The following is a 24429-nucleotide window of genomic DNA, read 5'->3' as shown; positions in this document are numbered from 1 at the left end:
CGGCTGTAGCAATCCTGCTGGCCTTGTCGGTGGTGTCTTGCGTCGTTGACAGTCTCGGCATGTCTTGACGTAACGGGCGACGTCGGCGGTCAGACGCGGCCAGTAATACTTTTCCTGTATTCTCGACAGCGTCCGGGAGAATCCGAGGTGCCCAGCGGTTGGATCATCGTGTAGGGCGTGCAGTATTTCTGGACGCAGCGCTGACGGTACAACAAGAAGGTAGCTGGCGCGGACTGGCGAGAAGTTCTTCTTCACGAGCAGGTTGTCTTGTAGCGTGAACGAAGACAACGCGCGCTTAAATGCCCTAGGGACAACGTCGGTGTTCCCTTCCAAATACTCGACGAGGCCTTTTAGCTCCGGGTCGGCTCGTTGCTGTTTAGTGAAGTCTTCCGCGCTTATTATCCCAAAGAAGGCGTCGTCGTCCTCGTCGTCCTGCGGCGGGGGATCGATGGGGGCGCGCGACAAGCAGTCGGCGTCGGAGTGTTTTCTTCCGGACTTGTATGTTACCGTCACGTCATATTCTTATAGTCTGAGGCTCCACCGCGCCAGCCGTCCTGAAGGGTCCTTTAAGTTAGCTAGCCAACACAATGCGTGATGGTCACTCATGACTTTGAATGGCCTGTCATAGAGGTAAGGGCGGAATTTAGCTGTAGCCCAAATGATGGCGAGGCATTCCTTTTCAGTCGTAGAATAGTTGCTTTCCGCTTTTGACAGCGACCGGCTAGCATACGATATCACCCTTTCAAGTCATTCTTTCCTCTGGACTAGGACGGCACCGAGGCCTAGGCTACTGGCGTCAGTGTGGATTTCGGTATCGGCGGCCTCATCGAAGTGTGCAAGTACCGGCGGCGACTGCATGCGTCGTTTGAGTTCTTGAAATGCCTTGGCCTGCGGCCTTTCCCACTTGAACGCGACATCACATTTGGTTAGATGTGTTAGCGGCTCCGCGATGCGTGAAAAGTCCTTGACAAAGCGCCTATAGTAGGCACACATGCCAAGGAATCTGCGCACTGCCTTTTTGTCGGTTGGCTGCGGGAACTTCGCGATGGCAGCTGTCTTCTGTGGGTCGGGGCGTACTCCCGATTTGCTGATCACGTGGCCTAGGAACAAAAGCTCACCGTACGCGAAACGGCACTTTTCCGGTTTCAGAGTGAGCCCTGATGACTTGATGGCTTCTAACACTGTCGCAAGCCGCCTAAGGTGATCGTCGAAATTTCCGGCGAAGACAACGACGTCATCCAGGTAAACAAGGCACGTCTGCCACTTCAGTCCGGCTAACACCGTGTCCATGACGCGCTGAAACGTTGCAGGCGCCGAGCAAAGTCCGAATGGCATGACCTTGAACTCGTAGAGGCCGTCTGGCGTGATGAAGGCAGTCTTTTCGCGATCTCTCTCGTCGACTTCTATTTGCCAGTAGCCAGACTTGAGGTCCATCGACGAGAAGTATCTAGCGTTGCAGAGCCGATCCAATGCGTCGTCTATCCGTGGAAGGGGGTACACATCATTCTTCGTGATCTTGTTCAGTCGACGATAATCGACGCAGAAGCGTAGGGTTCCATCCTTTTTCTTTACTAGGACTACAGGAGAGGCCCACGGGCTTTTCGACGGCTGGATGATGTCGTCGCGCAGCATTTCGTCGACTTGTTGCCTAATAGCTTCACGTTCTCGCGTCGAAACTCGGTAAGGGCTCTGGCGGAGTGGTCGAGCGCTCTCTTCGGTTATTATGCGATGCTTTGCAACTGGTGTTTGTCGAATCCTCGATGACGTCGAAAAGCAGTCTTTGTATCGTCGGAGAAGACTTCTGATCTGTTGCTGCTTACTCATAGGAAGACTTGGATTCACGTCGAAGTCTGGTTCGGGGGCAATTCTCATCGGGGTAGATGCGGCTGAATCCGAGAGGACAAAGGCGTTGCTGGTTTCCACAATTTCCTCGATGTATGCGATTGTCGTGCCCTTGTTGATGTGCTTGAACTCTTGGCTGAAGTTCGTAAGCATAACTTCCACTTGCCCTCCGTGGAGTCGAGCGATCCCTCTTGCGACGCAAATTTCACGGTCAAGCAGTAGATGTTGGTCGCCCTCGATGACGCCTTCTACGTCAGCGGGTGTTTCAGTGCCGACGGAAATAATGCTGGAGCGCGGCGGGATGCTTACTTGATCTTCAAGCACACTCAAGACGTGGTCACTACGACAGCTCTCCGGCGGTATCGCTTGATCTTGTGACAGCGTTATCGATTTCGACTTCAGGTCGATGTCTGCGCCATGTTGATTCAGGAAGTCCATGCCGAGAATGACGTCTCGTGAACACTGTTGGAGGACAACGAAGGTGGCAGGGTAAGTCCGGTCATGAACGGTAATTCTTGCCGTGCAAATCCCAGTCGGCGTAATCAGGTGTCCTCCAGCGGTGCGAATTTCAGGGCCTTCCCATGCAGTCTTAACCTTCTTCAACTGGGCGGCGATGTGTCCACTCATGACGGAGTAATCAGCACCGGTGTCCACTAAGGCGGTAACTGCGTGGCCGTCGAGAAGCACGTCGAGGTCGGTGGTTCTTTGTCTGGCGTTGCAGTTAGGTCTTGGCGTCGGATCACGGCTGCGTCGTGTTGAACTGAAACTGGAACGTCGCGTCGTCAAGTCGTCTTTCGTCGGTGTAGTCTTGGCTTCCTGATTTCGTCGGGACGGCGGCGTGTCGTTATGTCGTCGAGGTAGATTCTTCGGTGTCTACGTCGGCGGCGGAGGATCTTCGTCAGTTCGACGAACAGCAACCGCACCTCCATCGGTTGCTGCTTTTAGTTTTCCGGATATGGGCTCGCTGACCAGCCCCTGGCTGGGCCAGTGTATGGTCGGCGCTGCGGCGACAGGTAGCGGCCTGGTGATGGCGAACGCGACGGTCGTCGAGAGCTCCACTGAGTAGCGGCGAGGTAATCGGCGATATCGCGGGGGCGGTCACCTTGCTGCGGGCGCGGAGCGTTCACGGCGAAACCTCGCAGTCCCATCTCCCGGTATGGGCATCGTCGGTACACGTGACCCGCTTCTCCGCAGTGGTAGCAGAGCGGGCGGTGGTCAGGAGCGCGCCAAATGTCCGTCTTCCTCGCGTAGGTGCGCTGGGCGACGGGTGGTCGTGTTGGCGGTGGCGGCGGCAGACGACGGAACTGCGGCGTGACAGGGCCCTGGCACGGTCGCGGAGGTGGTCCTTGACGGCGTGCGACGGCGGCGTAGGTCATCGCTTGCGGCTCACGCTGCGGCGATTCAGGGGCTACTCCAAGTTGTTGTTTGAGTTCCTCACGCACGGCGTCGGCAATCGAAGCCACTTAAGGCTGTGATGATGGGAACAGCTTTTGTAGCTCCTCCCGCACGACAGCTCGGATAGTCTCGCGTAGGTCGTCGGCGGCCAGTGACTGAACTCCGGCGTAGTTTGTCGAGGTCGTGCGGCGGTCGAATTGCCGGTTTCGCATCTCGAGTGTCTTCTCGATGCTAGTGGCCTCGAGAAGAAACTCTTCGACAGTCTTCGGTGGGTTTCGTACCATACCGGCGAAAAGTTCCTCCTTAACACCACGCATTAGTAGCCGGACTTTCGTTTCCTCGGACGTTTCCGGGTCGGCGTGGCGGAATAGGCGGCACATTTCTTCTGTAAAAATCGCGGTGGTCTCGTTGGGCAGCTGCACCCGGGTTTCCAGTAGTGCTTGGGCTCGTTCTCGACGTACGACGCTTGTGAATGTCTGCAGGAAGCCGCTTCGGAAAAGGTCCCAGGTCGTTAACGTGGCTTCTCTGTTCTCGAACCATGTCCTGGCAGCGTCTTCCAATGCGAAGAAGACATGTCGCAGTTTCGTCGCTGTTCCAGCTGTTAAATGCAGCGACCCTCTCGTACGTCTCGAGCCAGGTTTCCGGGTCCTCGAAAGTTGAACCGCGGAACGTCGGGGGCTCCCTGGGCTGCTGCAGCACGACGGGCGACGCTGGGGCTGCCATTGGAGTGGACTTGGTGGCAATCTTCCTGCTCGTCTCAGGTAGAAGTCCGTGCTCTGGGGGCAGTCCTTGCAGTCGGCGGCTAGCACGCTGGTCTTGGGCGATGTGGGTTTTATCCTCGGGCGTCGGGCTTGGATCGCGGCTTTGCGGGGGCGTTCGGTACATGAACGGACAAGCACCTCCACCAGATGTCACGTGGTCGTGACGTTGAGTAACACAGTAGCAGTACTGTGAACCACAAAACTAACTTTTATTGGGCGAACCTGTGCCCACAAAAGAGGCTACACTTATAGCACAACGATAGCGGTGAACACGGTCGGCGATCGTCGAAAATCTGATCAGCGGGTCAAGCGCGTCGGCTTTTATAGGTCAGTCGTGGAATGTTCCAGATTAACCGATAGGACCCGCGTGCCTTCCACAAAGTTCTACACTATTCGCGTCGCGCATACATGCAATCAGTATACACAAGTTGCAGTGAAAGACAGTGGAGGGAACCATCGATAACATTCCAGAAACGTCGGATGCGTCCCTCGCTGTGCGATTACAGTTGTTAAGCGGCGAAACGTGGTCGCCCGATAAAGATAAGTATACGTGTCAATATCATAAACGATAGATAGCCTCTCCTGGTTTAGCAAGCTCTATCAGTAATGGCCCTTGACGATAAAAAAAGTCAACATCACCTTTCCGGCGGAGATGATGGCCTTTGCTTTCTTTGGGGGTGATGAATTCAAATGTTTACTCCGTAAGGTTTGCCATTGTGTTTCAGGCTCGTAGTACTGGCACCATGATTTTATTTGTCCCCGGTTACAATTGCAGACAAGTGGTCGTCACCCTCATTGTGATGGCGCATCCGATGAGTTAAGGCTGCGCGGAACCTCTCCATCTTCTAATGGCAGTACAAAATATGGGGCATCCATTACGCACAGAAGAGTGGATTAACGAGATGTTCATGAATTATGGTGTGAACCAAACCGTGACTGATGTTCACACGCTCCGCCAGTTCATCCATACTTATCCTCCGTTCTTGTCTAATCTGCTGATCAACCTTTGTAATTGTGTTGGGGGTGATTGCATGAAGGCATCGGCCCGGTCGTGGATCGTCTTTGCAACTTTCACGTCCTTTAAACCGTTTGCTCCAACGATTCACAGTGGCCGATGAAACACAATGTTCAACGTACACGGCAGCCATGATGCGACTAATTTCTTTTCGGAAACACCTTCAGCTGTCGTAAACCTCACAACACTACGCTGTTCAACTTTTGGAGCGTCCATTATTTCTCGCAACTATGTTCAACCCAGTGTATGCGAGCACTAAAGGACATTTATCCTCTTGCGTACATTTATCCTCTTGAACACTTGCGTGTCACTTTTGTAAATGAGACATGCATGTGTGACTGTGTGCTATGCGCATGCCTCCCAGATAAAGAACCGAACCATTATTGCGCAGGGTGGGTTGGCTCACTTTCATTTGACTCACCCGCGTGCATTAAAAATGCGAAGATACAATGGAATATACAAATGCGAAGGTACAGTTTGATAAAGGGCAAAAAAGTGTCACTGCAAACAAAGTTCAGTGCACGGATACACAAAACCACACAACGAGATATCTAAATAAACGTCTAGGTCTCCAGTATATCTACGTATCCAAGAAACATTCACAGTATATGCTGCGACAAACAAGGCAAATAAACATGTTGCGCAATCACAGATTGACAGACCACAGAATCCTAAGGCCCACCCTCCTCCCTCCACTTCTCTGATGTACGTATTGCACTGGACGTAAGTCAGCGCGCCATTCTGCCCGATTTTCTCCTTTGTGCACACAAGACTGAGCCACCGTCATGGGCTCGCCCATGCCCCCCATGGTTTCATTCGCACATACAACATGCGGTGCGTGGTCACGATAATGTCACCCTGGGACTTTATGCGGAACATGAGGGCGATGGCGACGGCAGGAATGTACCTGCAGTGTACATAGAATTGCTATCGCAGCACTATAGTAAGAGTATACGGCAACTGAAGCGTCCCATGGCCCAATACTTTCCGCAAAAGAAGTAACAAAATCAAACTTTCTCCATGCGACAACTCATTACGCTACAAGAATATCTTTTTTTCGGGGGGGGGGGGGAGGTGGCACCGGAATCAAAAGAACGCAAAGAACGCATGTTGGCTACAATCGGATGCCTACTTTGGGCACCTAATGTGGCTACCGAAGGAATATCGAAGAAAAACGTGAGACGCTTTGCCCACAGAGAACCATATGCATACTGCTCGGTATCCTACACCGGCGAGACAAAACTTTCCGAAGTGGTCGTGCTCAAACGAATGCGCTGCAATCCGTCGAGCCCCCACAGTGATGGCGGCGAGCTAGCATTGTTTCTTCTTTTTTTTTCGTCTGCTAGCCAGAAAGCGTCCAAAACTCTGCCAGACGAAAATCCACTCGGCCAGACAAAAATGAACGCGCACCGAAGTGCGCCGCCCAGTGGTCAGGGCAACACGATAAAAACGCATGCGCTCTGTCTGGTTCCGGCAGCCCGCGGTAACGAGAACGGGAACATTGAAGAGGCTCAGTGTGTCCTCGCGAATAAAAGTCGAAGTAGAAAAATAAATGAAAACGTAATTACTTTTGCTGGAACGTAGTTACCTCCTTCTCTAAAGCAACAACTATATGTTGCCTACTTTCGACCTAATCTACAATATGCATCATCAAATAACATTAATTAACACCTTAGATGCTGTACAGAATTGCTCCATTCATTTTATTCATAACGATTACAGGTGCACAGCAAGCGTAACTAGCATATCCCCTCACTCCCCTCATATATCCCCTCACTGAAGGCGGAAAAAAATCACTCACCATTGTTTGTTCCATAATATATACCGTTCAATCCCCACGCTCAAATCCCGCTATATCGAACCAGCCTCTTTTACTTTTGCATGCTTGGACCATCGTCACAAAGTGAACATTGCATCCCACAGAACGTCTACCTTCGGTAACTCATTTATACCAAAAACATGCCAGGAATGGAATCACCTACCAGATCCACTAGTCTGTATTACTTAAACTTACAACTTCCGTAGGGCACTTACTAACGTTATCTAGTATAGCTTGACTTTTATATACTTACACGTGCAGAGTAGCTCCGTCTTCTGACCAGTAGTGTTTATAAATTATTTGCCTGGTACTTCCTACCGAATCTATGGACAGTATACTTTGTATTATGATTTCTCTCTATAAACATGTGCTTATCTTCTCACTCTAACTTTCATTATGTATACAATGCATTTATATTTCGTCTATATTACCCGTCAGTGTACTATTTTGTCTGTATTTTCATGGTATACTTATTGTGTCCCTCTAACTTTTGTTATTTTCATATTGTACTACGCACTGTTATCTCATTATTGTGTTTTCTCTTCGTATAGTTATCTGTATCTATTAGCCCCTCCCCTTTGCAATGCTTCATGTAAGCCCTCAGGGTACCATAGATAAATAAATAGATAGTGTCATTGACGTGGACGCTTTGGCGCTGATGAAAAAAGATGTTGATATCCTTTTCTGTGAAGCGACGGCGAATGAACCACCACAACGCTTCGTCTCCTCAGAACTCGCTGCGTGCTTTGTCGACTTGTCTGATAGTGCGTTGATTTGGCTTGTCTCATTGTACGTTCTGCTGTACCACTTTAGAAAAGTCAATGCACCTTTGGTATAAAATGTTTATCACAACATTAAACCCCCAAATTCCGGAACTGAAAATCTAAAGCATGACTTTGGAAACGTCACTGCGCCTTTCGCATCAAAAGTGGAACTTTATAACAATAAAGTTTCGGAATTGAAATCCATGCACTTCATAGGTTCTGCGGCCTCCACGGTATGCCGCGATGAGCCTGCTCGCCATCAAAACGCCCTTGAAACTTTGTGCTCGGATGGGGCTTCTTGGCGTTATGTGACTCACGGTGCATGGGCGTTGCCGCGAAATCCGGCCCGATTTCGCAATGTTCGCGCTGAAATGTCTTTTCGAGCGTGGAAAAGACATTGTAGACAAAACAGAGAATGATTCCCGGCGCCGGGGGTTTTGGTCGGTGGCGCATGGACAGCACGAAAAAATTTCGGGGGGGGGGGCTTAAGCGCCATAAGACCCCCCCCCCCTACCCTGGCTACGCCCCTGGTCACAATTAAACCATACTACCCGGCCCGCCGTACAAAGTAGCTCAGTAAGAGATCATACTTATGCTTCGCATTAGATGAGCCGGGTGAGGCATTCTTCGCTGCCTTTTCACTAACGCTTTCGGAAGCACTTTCTTACCCCTGTATTTCGACTTACTTCTTAATTTGAAGGCCATACTTGACTTCATCCAAGTCACAGCTGTCATGAACACACTGAAAGAAATGCAATGAGCGTATTGGGAACGTTCCTGCCAGGCATCGTTTAGGTCAAGTCAAGCATTGGCTGCAAGGGGCATTTCTGAATATGGAGGTTAGAGCAGGGCTGCTGAAGTGCCACAAGCACACAAGCGTGACAAGCACTCAAGCATCACAAGTACTCAAGCGTCATCATGATACGTAACAGCAACATTGAAAATATTGTGGGCAGCGCTTATGGCATTGTTTGTACGCCCTGTTTTGGAAATCGAGTGAAAGAAAAGGCAAATGTTGTTGACGAATATCACAACGATAGTTCATATTTTTCAAACATCGTCAAGCGCTCTAACCTCCTGCGGCACCCCACTGCAATACTGCCGTTGCAACGTGGGCATAAAGGCAGCAATTGAAAAGTTTAGCAATTAACTTCAATTAATTAGTAAATGGAGTGTGCAGTGAAGGAACAAATAGTGAGGAAAGCACCCTCACATTGGTTAAACCCTACATTGAAGAAAAAATTCTTTCCAATAAAGGGAATTAATTACCTGGTATATATATGATGGTGTATTGTTAATCAATGTGAGCAGAGTCTTAAAATATATTGCTCGCAGCCTGTAGCACGGTTATACTTTGTGAGCTGGATTACCTAAAAGGCCGACATTGTTTGAAAAAAAAAATCGAGATGCATAATTGACTAATTATATATTTTTTTAAGATTACCTTAAACTGATCATACTTTACGGCACATATTGAAATTTACAAATTGCAGCAAATGAGTTCATAAGTCATATCTATGTGGAACGAATTCTGAGGATGACATCAGCATTGAGATATGTGTTTTCAAATGTGATGAAATGCATATTGTATGCTTCAGTGCATAAAAGGCATTTCAATAAAAAAGCTAATGGAACAACAGGGGCATTCATGCCGCAAGTTTGATAGTGCTTAGCTAAATTGGTGCTAGTTTCAAAATTCGTCCCGAGTAAATGTGCCTTGCGGAACCACTGGCTTCAATTTGTAAGTGCAATATGTGTGCTAATGTAATGAGTTAAAAAGCTTATTAGTGAGATTTTGTTAATTAGTTGCATATTTTCTTTATTCTTTCAAGTAATGTCTGCCTCTTTGAGCAATCTAGCTCAGTGAGTAGATATGGGCTATATTGTCACATCCCGTATCGCCAGGCCGTGAAGGCCATGAAGGCAACTCTGAAGTAGCGCGGGCATAGAGAAACAGAGAACGAAGGGGATGTCGCCGTGACTCTTATGATAAATTGCGTTTATTCTTGCTGCATGCCGGCTTTCTTGTCCCTGCTACTACGTTGTAACAATATGCCATAGGCAATTTTTACAAATTCTGTTAACGTTAGAAGAAGTCCTTTACAGATGTACGCTAGTCTGACAACTGATACATCAAAGACAGCGAACCCTCTAGCTCGCTAAATCCTTCGTTAATACGAGAGGTCTGCTTGCTGGTTCCTGGCCTCGCTCGAACACAGCTGCAGTGACGGCTCCCATGCAGGCTTCGTTACAGCACCACGACGTTAGCTTTCACTGGTGCAGCTGTACAAACTTCCGGCTGACCTACAATGTGCAGCCATATAAGGCGACAAGAGAAACAAAAATTACGGATTTCTGTTAAAAGAAATGAATATATATGTTTTCTATTGCATGAGATATACGCAAGGGAACTTTTGTTCTACAAGCACTGATCATTACATTTTAAAGGAAATTTGGGGCTTCCACACATGTTAAGTTGCATTTACATTTCATATCAACCATGTTGTCGCATGCTGTTTTTTGCGCCACAAAAGCCATCGTGGAACTCCCCTTAACAGCTTTGCTGTAAAACACCTGGTGTGTGCGTGTGTGCGTGTGGTTACTTAGCATGCAAACCAAGTTTAATGACACCTACGCTCCTTACTCTGACTGATCAGTCAAACCTGCTACTACCCGTGTCTGTAGCATAGTGCCATTGCCTGAATGCAAGATTTGACACTCACAGCACACTTGTCGATATTGGGTGAGAGTTCATCTTAAGCTAAGCTGGACCACTGAAAGCAGCATTTGACTGCATTACAAATTCGTCATGGTCGCAGCTACACTTGGCTCCTTGTGATGTTTGTGTGTGCAATTTTTGTTGAACTGCTCGCTGCCTTTTGTCGAACTCTTTGCTCATGTTTGTGTTGGTTTTTGTAGCTGTAGAACCATCCACCCGGCATCCCACTAAGCCTAGGCACGATCTAAAAGGTAACACCCTCCTGTACTAATATGCGCTTGCATGCCTTCTCACTTGCACGGCTTGTTCCTTTACTTAGTAATAACAGATGAATTAAAAGTAATAAATGTAGTATATACTAATACCTGCAATAGTGATTAGGAATATTCAGTGTACTTAACATTTTGCCAAAGTGCATTGTATTAGTAGTAACGCTAACTGAGTGAGCATTGTTTCTACGCCGTCTTGTAGTGACAGCCCATTGGTCACTGCAATACTTTGCATTCCTACATGAGCGTTCCTTTTGCAATGATCTACCCGCCGTGGTTGCTCAGTGGCTATGGTATCGGGCTGCTTAGCACGAGGTTGCGGGATCGAATCCCAGTCACGGCGGCCAGATCTCGATGGGGGCGAAATGCAAAAACACCCGTGTACTTATAGTTAGGTGCACGTTAAAGAATCACATGTGGTCGAAATTTCCAGAGTCCTCCACTTCGGCGTGCCTCATAATTAGAAAGTGGTTTTGGCGCGTAAACCCCCGTTATTTTTTTCTGTAATAATCTAGAGAGATTTCATTCGGTAGTGTGAGGTATGCCTTAGATGAGACTAGCTATTTATGTTATACTATAGGTATAGCTTGGTATACATCGCTTTACTTCTTAAAACCTGGAAAGAAAAAGGGAGAGAGAAACTTTTGACTAGCCCTACAATTCCTACCTCCGCAATATAAACATAGCATATAGAGAAGATTGTCATGCACTAGTTATGACACCTGATGGGTAATTCTGCTCTATTAATGCTGACAAGCAAAGTAGGGTTTGGGTGCCACTCATATCACTAATGCCACTCATATCAGCGTTCATTTACTGTGTCTGCCACTTTTCTGGCCTTCTTTTCTCTTGCTGTGCTAGATGCTGTGGTCAGATGTATTCTTTCTAAAGAGACTGGTATTCAGTATAATGGCAATAATGTTTAAAATGTTGAAGAATAATAAAGCACATGGTAGCCTAGCACAGACAGTGCTAAACAAAGCTGTGGCGAAAGCTACAGAAGCTGTGAATGAATTGTGCAGGCATATGCAAGAATACGGTCGACCCCGGCGACTGCAATGAGAGGCATGAACGGTGGTTCTACGACGCACAGACCGGTGTCTGCCAGCGCTTTGTGTACACTGGCTGTGGAGGCAATAAGAACCGGTTCAAGTGGTTCAAAACCTGCATGGAGTTCTGCTCTGGGGTTACAAGTAGGTGGAGGCGGGCCCATCAAATGTTTCTTGCATGTATATGTGAATGCGCTGCTCTGTTGCATGCTTGTACATGTGCTAATGCGAGCCGACTGCTGTTACAATAACTGCGATGAGCAGGAATTCGCACATCCTGCATGGAGCTAATTGAAGAGGTGTGCTAAGTTTCAGAATGTTAGGGATGGTAATCTTAGAGTCTTAAAAGATTCTGCACTCATGAATGCAGCAGCTTTGTGGCCCAGTTCGCCTCGTGGTTGCATCGGTATTACTGATGAAGTCACACCTGCTGTACCTGCCTTGTGCAGTAGTTTGACGGAGAGTGCTTGTGGCATCTGCAACAGATGCCAATGTTATGTATTCTTGACAGGAAAAGCTGCCGTAAAGGAAGAAACTGCCTCCAGGTAGTATTCAATCTTGGTTTCATCACATGTGAGCCGTCGTGCTGTCTTGGAGTTGTCAATGTTGTGCTGCCGCTGTCGTCATCATAAGCAACATATTGCTACACGCATGTGATATTTGCTTGTTTGAACGAGGTGCGTGGGCGCCATCACTCGAGAAAAGAGGAGGAAGAACAAACTGGGCTCGCGCTGTGAATGTAACCGGTCAGCGCTGCAACCGCTGTTGTAAATATAACCTGTAAATAGTTGCTCGTCATATTGACTCGTCCTTCACGTAACATTGTGGTGGAGGCGGAACGTTCCCCGTCCTCGCCACGGAGCTCCGAAGCGGCCGCACCGTTGTCTTTTCAGCCTTGGCTTCCGATGGAACCACCCTGCCTCCACCTAGACCGGCGGCTCCTACCATAACGTACGTTATGGTTCCTAGTCTCCGTGATCCTGGGAAATTCTCCAGCCAAAATGACGTTGACGTCGACAACTGGCTCAGCATGTATGAGCGTGTTGGCCAAAGCCACCACTGGGACCCTATCATGCTTGCCAATGTGATCTTTTAACCTGGACGGGACACCACGTGTCTCGTTTTGCACCCATAAGGACGAGCTCTCCAGCTGGGACATTTTCATAGAGCGGCTTCGCGACCTATTTGGCAACTCGTCAGGTCGCCAACAGGGCGCTCTAAAAGAGCTTGCCACGTACCAGTGTCCAGTCGTCGACCGAATCGTATGTCTCCTACATACATGAAGTGCTCGAGCTTCGCCGCAAATTCGAGACAAGTAGACAAGGTGGGCCATATCCTAAATGGTATCACGGACGACGCCATCAATATGCTCGTCTATAGCGACGTCTCTACCATCGACGCCACCGTTAAAGAATGCTGCTGCTTCGAGGTAGCCCAAAACCGCCGTGTTGTCTCACACATTTCCCGGCTCCCAAACACCCCTGCCACGTCCTCTTGCTCCGCTCTTACCGCCACACGAACCTTTCAAGAGAACGTCACCCGTATTGTTTGCCGTGAGATTGAAGTGGCGAGTGCGGCCCCCCTTCATCCACGACCTACTGAAGGTAGCTCTGACCAAGCGCCCCCCCCCCCCCCTATTTCCTTTATCTAAGCAGTTGTGTGGCAAGAAATTGCAAACCTTGGCATCCGTACCGCCTGCTTTGTCTCCCGACCTGATTCGGCACCCATTGCCATGTCCACAGTGTGTAATGACCCGTACTTCGCCCCCAGACCACGGAATCCTGCCGAATGGCGAACCCCAGACGACAAACCAATCTGTTTCCACTGCCATCGCGTTGGTCATGTATCTCGCCACTGCCGTACCACCCGGATACTGCCATACTGGAGCTTATTCCCTGCTCCTCGCCCATATGCCGGCACTCGCCGTTATTCACCTCGCCGTCTGTACCCCACTTCTGATGCCCCCTGACAACCGCTCTTTTATGCGATCGCCGTCACCTCAACGCCATCGCTCCGCGTCACCCCAGCCTCTTCGCTTTTCCTCGCCAAACTGAAGGACGGTAAACTAGGCCATGCAGCTCTTAGAGGTAGTGCTGCATCACGTTCGTACTGTCCAAACCCTCCATTGATGCTCCTCACCAACACGAACCTAATTGAAATAGACGTAGATGGTTTTTCCTTCACGGAAATAATTGATACTAGAGCCCAAATGTCCATAATGAGCACTAACCTATGTCGTCGCCTCAAAAAAGTTCTTGCGCCTGCCATCACACGAGCCATAGGCATCGCCAATGGTGCCACTGTTGCCGTCGAGGCTATGTGCGCTGCTCGCATAGGAATCGCTGGCCGCCAAGTTCCAGTCCTTTTCACCGTGCCGATCAGTTGCTCTCATGACCTAATCTTCGGGCTTGAGTTTCTGACGACGCATTCTGCCCTTATCGACTGTGCCACCGGTATGCTCTGCCTATAGCTTCCTCTTCTTTCAGACGTTCGCCCAGAACAACCGAACAGCCTCTACACTACAGTGTTTGTTCGCTTACCTCCAAAAGCCCTAACCTTCGTCGAATTGGCCTGAACAGCAACCGTGCCTGATGGCGACTATGTCGTCGCACCTATTTAGGATGTCCTCCTGGCACGCGACATCTCTGTGCCACACTCTGTCGTAACCCTTGCCGCTCATAGGATGTGTCTCCCCGTTATGAATTTTGGCTTAACGAAGCAAGTGTTACCTGAAGGCATAGCAGTGGCCACGCTCCGCTTAGTGACAGACGACCACGTCCCTGTTTGTGCAGCCGACGCGTCTCCAGACCCTTCTGATTACCCGCAGGATGCCTTGAACCTGGAAGGGTCATTACGTCCCATGGTCGCTTCTGACCTCGCACCTGATCAAGCAGCCACCCTATATCGCCTTTTGCTTTCCTACCACGACATATTGACACTGACACTCGACCACTTGGTCAGACGTCCCTTGTTAAGCATCGGATAAACACTGGTGCTGTTCCCATTCACCACCGACCGTATCGCATATCCACGGCAGAGTGGCAAGTTATTCAGCAGCAAATCAATAAGTTGCTCACCAGAGGCATTGTTGAGCCCTGTTCGAGTCCTTGGGCGTCACCGGTCGTGCTCGTCAAAAAGAAAGATGGCACGTCGTGTTTCTGCGTTGATTACCGCCACCTAAACTGAATTACTAAAAAGGACGTTTACCCTTTACCACGAATCGACGACGCTCTTGTCTTCACGGTGCCAAATACTTTCCGTCCATCGACCTTCGATTTGGTTATTGGCAGATTTCCGTCGATGAGCAAGACCCAGAAAAGACCGCTTTCGTCCCTCCAGAGGGCCTCTACCAATTCAAGGTTATGCCGTCTGGCTTATGCAATGCCCCCGCCACGGTCGAACAGATGATCAACTCTCTCCTTCAAGGTTTCAAATCGTCAACTTGTCTTTGTTACCTCCACGACGTCCTTGTGTTTTCTCCTACATTTGAGACGCACCTTGTGCGTGTCGTAGCTATCCTTGACGTCTTCCGCAAACCTGGGCTCCAATTAAACTCATCGAAATACCTCTTCGGGTGCCGCGAGATTACAGTGCTAGGCTATCTCGTCGATGCTTTCGGAGAACAACCCGACCCGGAGAAGGCTTGAGCGGTGACGGCTTTTCCTGTACCTCAGTCTGTCAAAGGCGTCCGGAGTTTTGTGGGGCTCTGTTCTTATTTCCGACGGTTCGTGAAAGATTTCACAGCAATTGCTCGACCACTCACTGAAATTATGAAGAAAAACGTGCCTTTTACATGGGGTTTTCCTCAGGCTGCCGCATTTTCGCGCCTTACCACGATTCTCACCAATCCACTGGTCTTGGCCCACTTTGACCCGTCCGCACCTACAGAGGTCCGAACCGATGCCAGTGGTTATGGGAACGGCGCCGTCTTCTTGCAACGCCAACACGGACATGACTGCATTATAGCCTGCGCTAGCTGGCTCCTGACAACTGCAGAGCACATCTATTCCATTACCGAGCGCGAATGTCTTGCTCCTATCTGGGCTGTTTCAACGTTCCGCCCATATTTATATGGCAAGCCCTTCTCAATAATCACAGACCATCATGCGCTCTGCTGGCTTTTGTCGCTCAAGGATCCTACTGGCCGGCACGGTCATTGGGCCCTCCGACTACAAGAACATTCCTACACAGTGACTTACAAGTCGGGACGCCAACACCAGGACGCAGATTGCCTCTCTCGCTACCCAGTCGAAAACGCGACCTCTACGTCTGATACTGACACCAATGCCTGTGTTCTCTCTGTTTTCCCACTGCTCCATGTTGCCAACGAGCAGCGCCGTGACCCGGCCTTGCGTATCATCATTGACCGCCAGGAATCGTCATTCGCTGATTCACACTTCAAGATGACATACTCTACCGCCACAACGTTCACCCCGACGGCCCTGCATTACTCCTTGTGAATTGTAAACACCTTCGCTCGGCTGTTCTCCACGAACTTCACGACCTCCCCACTGCAGATCACCTGGGTGTGTCACGTACCTACAACTCGATCTGCCGACATTTCTTTTGGCCTGGGTTTGCTCACTTCGTTCGAAGATACGTAGCAGCGTGTGAGAAATGCCAGCGACGCAAGACACCATCGGTGCTCCCTGCTGGGTACCTTCAACCACTCGACATTCCCACGGAACCATTCTTTCGGGTTGGTTTAGACTTACCTGGCCCTGTTCCTCTTTCTACCTCTGGGAACAGGTGGATCGCTGTGGCCACCGATTACGCCATGCGCTATGCCATCATCTGAGCGCTTCCTACAAGCTGCGCCACAGACGTCGCCAGTTTTCTTTTCCACAACGTGATTTTGTTATATGGAGCTCCGTGACAACTTCTCACTGACCATGGCCGGAAATTTTTACCAAAAGTGATTGCGGACAACTTGCGGTCCTGTGCCACGAGGCACAAGCTATCCACGTGATAAACAAATGGCCTCACGGAGCGTTTCAATCACACTCTTACAGACATGCTCGTGAAATATGTCTCTTCAGTCCACACTGACTGGGACCTCGCTCTACCGTTTGTCACATTTGCCTATAATTCCTCGCGCCACGACATAGCCGGTTATTCCCCATTCTTCCTTCTGTTTGGCCTCGAACTAGCGCTGCCCCTCTACACAACCATCCCTGTTCACGCGGCACCGACCAGTGAATATGGACTTGACGCCATCGCCCGCTGTGCCCACGCAAGGGAAATTGCCCGTGACCACCTTCTGAAATCCCAAGACAGTCAAAGGCGCTTGTACGACCAGCGACACCGAGACGTGCACTTCCCGCCTGGTTCTTTGGTGCTTCTATGGTGTCTGTCGCGTCAGGTCGGCCTGTCAGAAAAACTGCTGTCTGGTTACACAGATCCATACCGAGTGCTTCGTGCCGTGACTCCCGTCACCTACGAGATCGCCCCTGACGCCCCATCTGCTTTCCAGTCCAATGATATTTTGCACGTTACACCACTGAAGCAGTATCACCTTTCAGACAGGACATTTAGACGCTCCGGGACGCCGCCTCTGCCGCCTGGGGATTATGCTACACGCGTGTGATATTTGAGGGCCATCTCTTCAGAAAAGAGGAGGAAAAACAAACTGGGCTTGCGCTGTGAATCTAACCGGTCAGCGCTGCAACCGCTGTTGTAAATATAACCTGTAAATAGTGGCTCGTCTTACTGACTCGTCCTTCGCACAACAATGTTGTCCTCGTATCATCGTCATAGTCGCCGTGCTGTTGATGTCATTGCTGTCGTTGTTGTCTTTATTGTTGTCATTGTTGTCACCTTTGGCTGTCATTGTCATGCCATCATTTCATTAGTTTTTGTGCTTTGGTGTCACATGTGGTGTCATCTCCTTCGCTGTCATGTCATTGTCAGTGTCTTTCTGATCATCAAGGCAGCTTTGGCTGTTTTCAGTGGCACTCAAGGCTTCCTTTTGAGCAGCTGTGCACAAATTTTATGATTAGCAGACATGGTGAGAGAGGCTTGTGCATGAGCATGCTTCCCGTTGGTGCTGGTTTTTACACATTATGAAATGCACTGATAGGATGGGCAATAAAAGATGCTTTGATAGGTAGTACCCTCACCCCTATGAGCCAGTTTTGTTGAGTTACTTGAAAACAATTATTTACCAAAGTATATCATTACACTCGAGGCTAGAAAGCTGGTTCTACTTGAAAATTGAAATTTTCTTTAAACGAGTTGATGTGATGGAAGTAGTCAGGTATTTAAATGGAAAGAGAGAGTCTTTCCTAATATATGTCCACCTGCATGTGGACTTATATTACAGTGCAAGAAGGCCTGTCATTATGCTACGGAACACTAGAAATCTCTTATGAGAAAATTGGAATGATTAGCTAAAGTTTTTCTTACAATGTAAGCACTAATGGGAAGATAAACCTTTGTAACCTTTTTGAAGCCTTTGTAACCTTTTGAAACCTTTATGTCCAGTACTGTAACAGCAGGACAGGACATATATAGGCTGCTGAATATCATGTTAAAACACCTATATTATCCAAATGTTCTGTAACCGTAAGCTACATTGAGATCGAGCTATAAAAAAGATTATTCTATATGTTCTTTATAAGCTTGAACGCTTTGAGTAAGGGAATACATGTTATGTAACTGTAAGAGTAACAGATTTAACTGTGGGTAGAGTTCAGAGCTGTCAACAAAACCGGGCCCAAATGTCATTTTGTAGCAGTTGTAAGAGGTCTGTGTGCTTCTCATGATTGTCATCTTGCACTAATCATGGCTGGCACTCGCTCACTTAGAGTTGGCAAGCCAGCACACGAAGCTCACGACTCTCGACCACTTTCTGGCTCACGCATTGTTTCTTAAACAACACTGAGCTCCTTGCGCAGCAGAACCGCACCTTAAAGCACTGCTTTGATCTCTGTGCTTGCAGTGGACACCCCCAAATACCAAATCAGTAAACCCGACTTGGATGGCAAACAGGTGCCACCGTCTTCTCGGAAGCATGAGGGATCGTACAAAGTGTTGGACCCACGTGTCAAGCCACCGATGGTGGTCACGCCGTTTCCGGCACCGTTCCTGTTGACACCGGCACCTCCACCACAGACGCCAGCACGGGACTGCCTGCCGTCTAACTGCGAGGACCTGCAGTGTCCCCTTGGGAAGAACCAGACGGTGGACCACCGTGGTTGTGTCCAATGCCGCTGCAGCCACCCTTGCGAGGTAAGCACGACCCATTGTCGTTGTTATCATTGTCCACGAATATTGCATGCAGCTTCGGTGGAGAATAGACTGAGAATGGGGCCGCAGAGGCAAGCAGAAAGAGAGAGAGAGAAAGCGACAAAAGGGGGACCCGGGGTGGGAGTGCTAGAAAAATAGTAAACGAAAAACGAATAAGCCATTTGGTTGCAACTCAATTATGACGGACAATTTTTAAGGGGCTACTAAAGGGAGATAAGAAGTGTAGCTAATTTAGTTAATCGTACTTGTGGGCAATATCAGAAAGATAAGTCTTGGCGCATGCAGGGGTTTGGAAAGCCAGTAGAGGTGCAGAAATGAAATACAAATGCCTGCCAAGAAATCGAAGTAGATTAAGAAGCTAAAAAATGATCAGTGAAAGTTAAATGTGTGGCACATAGGTTCGGAAGAGCAAACTCTTTTTTCACAAGTAAAGCCACTGGAAGCTTGGCTCACGCATCTGTCACTGAGTTTTCCAACACTGAATGCTTTCGAGATTTCTGATGTAGTGGTACTCTTAGGTGGCTGTGGTTTCGAAGCATGGTTTGCACCTGTATCCATTTACAGTGCGTAACTAGACTAGAACTTTTGATTTGATCATTCCTATATGCTTGCCAAAATCCCTACCTTGTTTGAATGTCTAAGTAAAGAGTAGTGGGTGATTCTTTGTGAAAGTGTCTGTTATGAATATATTGACTGTAGAACCAGCTGCACTGAAGGTCCTGTCTTAAACCCACAGTTGTGCTATGCATCGTCAGATTGTGTTGTAAGGAACTTTTCAGAAGACGTACAGGTTTGCTAGTTCCCTTTAAGTCTGCTTTAAAAATAGTCTACATTGAAGCATTATGTCACAATGATCAAAGGGGCAGGCTTTGCGTATGAGTCAAGAATGAAGACCGTAACTTTAGGCGTTCGCATTTTTTTCAGAACTTTTCGTGCCACGAAGCCGAGCTTTGCAGGATTGAGGCATACCGAAGTGCCGACGGCAGTGCCAACTATCGTCCAGTGTGTCGCCCAGGTGAGCATTTGCCAAGCCTTTCATTGTGGTTTCGCTTTGCACGTCTGGGGCTTTGTGTGTTTGTACTCTGAACTGCCCCATGGCAGTCCTATGAACCAGTGTGTTGCATAGCTTGGTTTTCGATATTTTCACCTTGAGGAAACAGGAGTCATAGAACATGGCAAAATTAAAAGCAAATCACCTGACATAGGCACGCTAGGTGGCAGTGTCACTTGCCGCAAAATTTTGTGCCATAATACTGTCATAAACAAGCCGTAGAGGTAATGGGAAATGCTCCAGTAGCAGTGGTTCTCTGCTTCAAAAACTGCGCTTCCTGTGAAGTTGGTCGTTGCAAATTTTGAGTCGTAAATGTTGTTTTATATTTTAGGAAGTATATAACATTGACCTACGTTTTCTTCCACAAGAGTGTAAAGGAGTTAACTCGGCATCAGTACAACCATAATTCAGCAAAGCTCGATTTCCTTGCAAAATAGAGGACGACTTGGTGTAGAGTTTGCCAAGTGCGCACGCTATTCCTGTGATAGTACCACTGTCTGTTGAGTACGCCCTTCACGACAACGTGTGTGCATTGCCATATAATATTAAAATTTGCACGTTATGTGTTACTATTTCCATAAATTACAGCTGAATGAGACCAGCAAGACAAGTTGGAAATTCAGTCATTTAAGCGCTATACCCGCCGTGGTTGCTCAGTGGCTATGGTGTTGGGCTGCTGAGCACGAGGTGGCGGGATCGAATCCCGTTCACGGCGGCCGCATTTTCGATAATGCGAAAACACCCGTGTGCTTAGATTTAGGTGCACGTTAAAGAACCCCAGGTGGTCAAAATTTCCGGAGTCCTCCACTACGGCGTGCCTCATAATCAGAAAGTGGTTTTGGCACGTAAAACCCCAAATATTATTATTATTATCATTTAAGCGCTATGACATTGGTTGGTAAAAGTGTTCTGCTGATCTACTTTTGTGTGCCGTACATTGCTGTTACATTGATACATTGAACAGTGAACAAGTTAATGCCTGGTGTCCTCTGTTTCTTCACCATTTCTTGCTGCGAATGTGACATGACATTTTTGGGTGGTCATTTCTTTTTTGCTGTTTACATTCAATGCAGCTCAAGTTTTAATAACTCTAAAAAAACATTACTGGCAAGTGTAAGAAGCCCCTGGTTACTTGTTTCTATAAACCACTTCTGGCTTCAATACCCAGGAGGACGATGCCTCATGACGTCATGATGCAGTGGCTTGCTCTTCCTGCAACTGCTGCAGCTGCTACACACGAGCACAACCATAAGATATCCATGCAGCAATCTTGCTTATATTTTTATGAGTGATGTTAGCACACCTCTTTTTACTGCTACATGAGATAAGCAAGTTGGGCTGTCCCACGACATCGTTATAATGCACATGATGCAATTTTGAGACCAACTTTAGCGTAAAACTAAAATATGCAACTTGTTTAAACCTTGATACTTGCTAAGTGTCACCATTTTACGTGTGAGAAGCATGCGGTAGGAGTTCTACAACTTCAAAAACTTTAAACTTTTAAACATTTTAAACTAATGAATCGCATAAAATTGTAGAACTACACTTTCTGCACAGCAAACGAAAATTCCAAAGACCGTCACGAGAGCATTTCAGCAAGAATGCGGAAACGAACAGAATTCTGCAAAATTTAAAAAAACGCTGGCGCAAAATTGTTGCCTCATATTCACGTGTTTCTCATTTAGCTCGAGGCGACACTTTCGAAATGTGTAAGTTCACTGTAACAAGAGTATTTCATATTGAACAGTGAACAAGCCTGGCCACTGCCCCGTAGCCGAAGTCGAGGCACAACCTGCAGCCGTGGTCCGAGCGGACTGCCGAGACGTTTGCCGAGTGGACGCCGACTGTCCCGACGTCCGCAAGTGCTGCTACAATGGCTGCGCTCACGTGTGTGTCCAGGATGTCGTTACTGGTGGGGCTTAGCAATCTTTGTTTCCTTGCTTTAAGAATTTTGCATTTCTTTCATCACATTGGTTGTGTACTAGGAGCACACAAATGTTTGAAATTTCGAGTACGAATTGAATAGTCCCTGCTAGTCGAATCATGCTTTATTTGAATATTCACTACTGGAAGCTGTCTAATATTTTTTCTTCTAACATGCAAAGGAGAAAAGCACTTATCGAAATCTCGAAGATAATAGAACAACATTTGTGAGGACTGTTCTGAATGATTCAGATGCAGAATAGCTCAAGTTGTTGCATAGGGGCATCAGTTTCTGAGCAACCGCACAGCACAGATAACATTTGGCGAATAATTTCTAGTCACTCAATAAAAATGGCTCGCATTTAGGCAGACTAGGCGAATTTGTCCAAGCTTATTAGTACCGTCACACCTCAATATAACAAACACGGATATAACGAATTATCGGATATAACAAAATGATTTAAAAACTTTATCACCAATACCAATGTTAGTAGATGGGTGCCTATAGGCAACATCGGATATAATGAAGGTATTTTTGTGTCAGATATGATCATTATAACGAGGTTCAACTGTATTTGGTCAGTCTCACCATGTTTGAATCCCTTTAAACAGTAATTTAACCCTGCATGCACCTTCTCCTCTCTCCTTTTCCTTCTTGCAACCCATTTCCTGTCCCCGTCGACGCATGGTCCCCGCCGCCACAAACCGTCACTAACGCCCGCCAGTGCCGGCCACGATCAAGCCCTCGAGCGCGACTGTGACCGTGACCGTGTCAAGCACGGCACGGCTGTTATGCTTGGCCGTTGGACAACCGACTCCCATCGTGCAGTGGTACCGGCACGGCAAGCAGCTGCCACAGTGGAGCGCGCGCTACGCCATCCTAGCAGACTTCACGCTCGCCATCCGAAACGTCACGCTCGAAGACGAGGACATATACATGTGCCGTGCGTACAACTACCACGGCCAGCCAGCCGTCAGGCAGGTGTCCCTCTCCGTGCTGCCATTTAGTCGGGAGACGGCAGTGCCGGGACGCCGCCGGGGCCGCGGTCATGGCTCACGGGGTTCACCATTCCGGCGTACAGGCAGGAAAATATATCTGACCGGCAACGGTGCGTAGCAACGCACAGTGGCGCGAGAAGATGGGAGTGGTCACTCTGTACTCGGTGTGGCTGGTGCCCTGTCTTATTGCCTTGGTCGTGCTTTAAGTTAGTTGTATGTGTGAGCTTTAGGAAGCTCTGTAGCTAGTGCCTCACTTCAGACTTTCTCTTTATCCTTGGGCCGTTGTCACGGCAAGAATGGTTTATGTGCATTCGAGCACAGATTAAGCACATTATATCTTCCAGAGTAGCATGGTTTACCTTTGCAGAGTGTACAGTGTGCTCTTGAATCACTACAGATTGAAGATATTACAGGCAACCATAGCTCCTTCAATAGCTTGTTACAGTAACGTAAAGAGTGAGGCTCTTACTGAACTACATTTCAGGAAGCCATCTGGAATCTTGGAGCTCAAGGAATATTACAGTGTGAGTAAGAAAGGCTAAGGCTTAAGAAGTAATTTATTGCAATCATAAATGTAAGCGACACAGTTCAACCTTCTGGCACGAGGTGCATCACAGGAGAATTCTAGTCGGCCTGACATCAGCTTTATGTATCGCAATGTCTCTACATATGTATGCACATGCTTTTCATATCATAAAAACATAGCCATACAGGATCTGTTTTCATTTTCATTTTTTGCCCAGTTGTTGTGGCCAGTTAAAGGCTTGATGCATTAGCTGCCTGTACATTGTTACAAGCTACAAACTGCCACATTCACAATAAAAATTCACCTTGATTAAATTAATTTTCTTTACTTCGAAGACAACACAGACGGCAGCCACCTTTCTGGTCGGTAGCAAAAAGGATCATAAAAGCAGGACCACATTGAAATCAGTTATTTGACTCATTCTGGCATTCTAAAAAGGCAGCGTGAGTGTTGTGCTGCAATACAATTTGCGTTACAACGTTGCCAAAAGATACATCGTGCATTTTAGGTCTTTCCACAATAGCATTCATGCACGAATGGATTGTCAAGACGTTTGTGTGGCACGGGTCATCCCAAACTACTGAGGTTTAGCTTGTCGCCGCGAGTACATCAGCTGCAGTTTGTTGCACTTTACGGTGCACCTTCCCAGCAGAACCAAAACGCACAAAACAGAATAAAATACTTGTGAAAACCAATTGTACATATGTCACTTCCAATAGGCCAGTGATTTATGTTTTGAAGAGCATCTGTCCCTTGGTGCTTGTACGTCTGGGAAGGTACGTGTTTGGCTTGACTTGGCTTAAGTGCTTGAAAAGAGACTGGAATATAAACAGCGATATGATCAGTAGTAAAATTACTCTGCAGTAGTCTTGCATAAGCTTGCTTCTGAGGCATGTGAGACGCTTATAGAGGACGTGAGCCTGACGCTTTTTACAAGTTAACACACATCATAGTGAAAGGTGGGTGCTTTGCACTGATTTAGGTGCTTTTATATATTTATTTAATTTAAGTGCTAAAAGCTAAAATGCAATGCTTTTGTGACAATG

General features: G+C 47.9%; 1 protein-coding gene across 1 annotated transcript in view; it reads left to right on the top strand.

The window, feature by feature from the left end:
- Positions 1-24052, top strand: part of LOC135915258 (papilin-like) — a 348089-nt gene extending 324037 nt beyond the window's left edge. Inside the window, exons 61-66 of the mRNA XM_070521938.1 lie at positions 10516-10566; positions 11607-11777; positions 18574-18863; positions 19806-19896; positions 21683-21847; positions 22584-24052. Coding sequence (XP_070378039.1) covers positions 10516-10566; positions 11607-11777; positions 18574-18863; positions 19806-19896; positions 21683-21847; positions 22584-22975 — 1160 coding nt within the window. The 3' untranslated portion in view covers positions 22976-24052. The remainder of the gene's footprint in view (positions 1-10515; positions 10567-11606; positions 11778-18573; positions 18864-19805; positions 19897-21682; positions 21848-22583) is intronic.
- Positions 24053-24429: the final 377 nt, after the last annotated feature.

This window comes from Dermacentor albipictus, chromosome 7, assembly GCF_038994185.2.
Source record: "Dermacentor albipictus isolate Rhodes 1998 colony chromosome 7, USDA_Dalb.pri_finalv2, whole genome shotgun sequence".
Classification (NCBI taxonomy): Eukaryota; Metazoa; Arthropoda; class Arachnida; order Ixodida; family Ixodidae; genus Dermacentor; species Dermacentor albipictus.
This window is presented reverse-complemented; position numbering and strand designations above follow the sequence as displayed.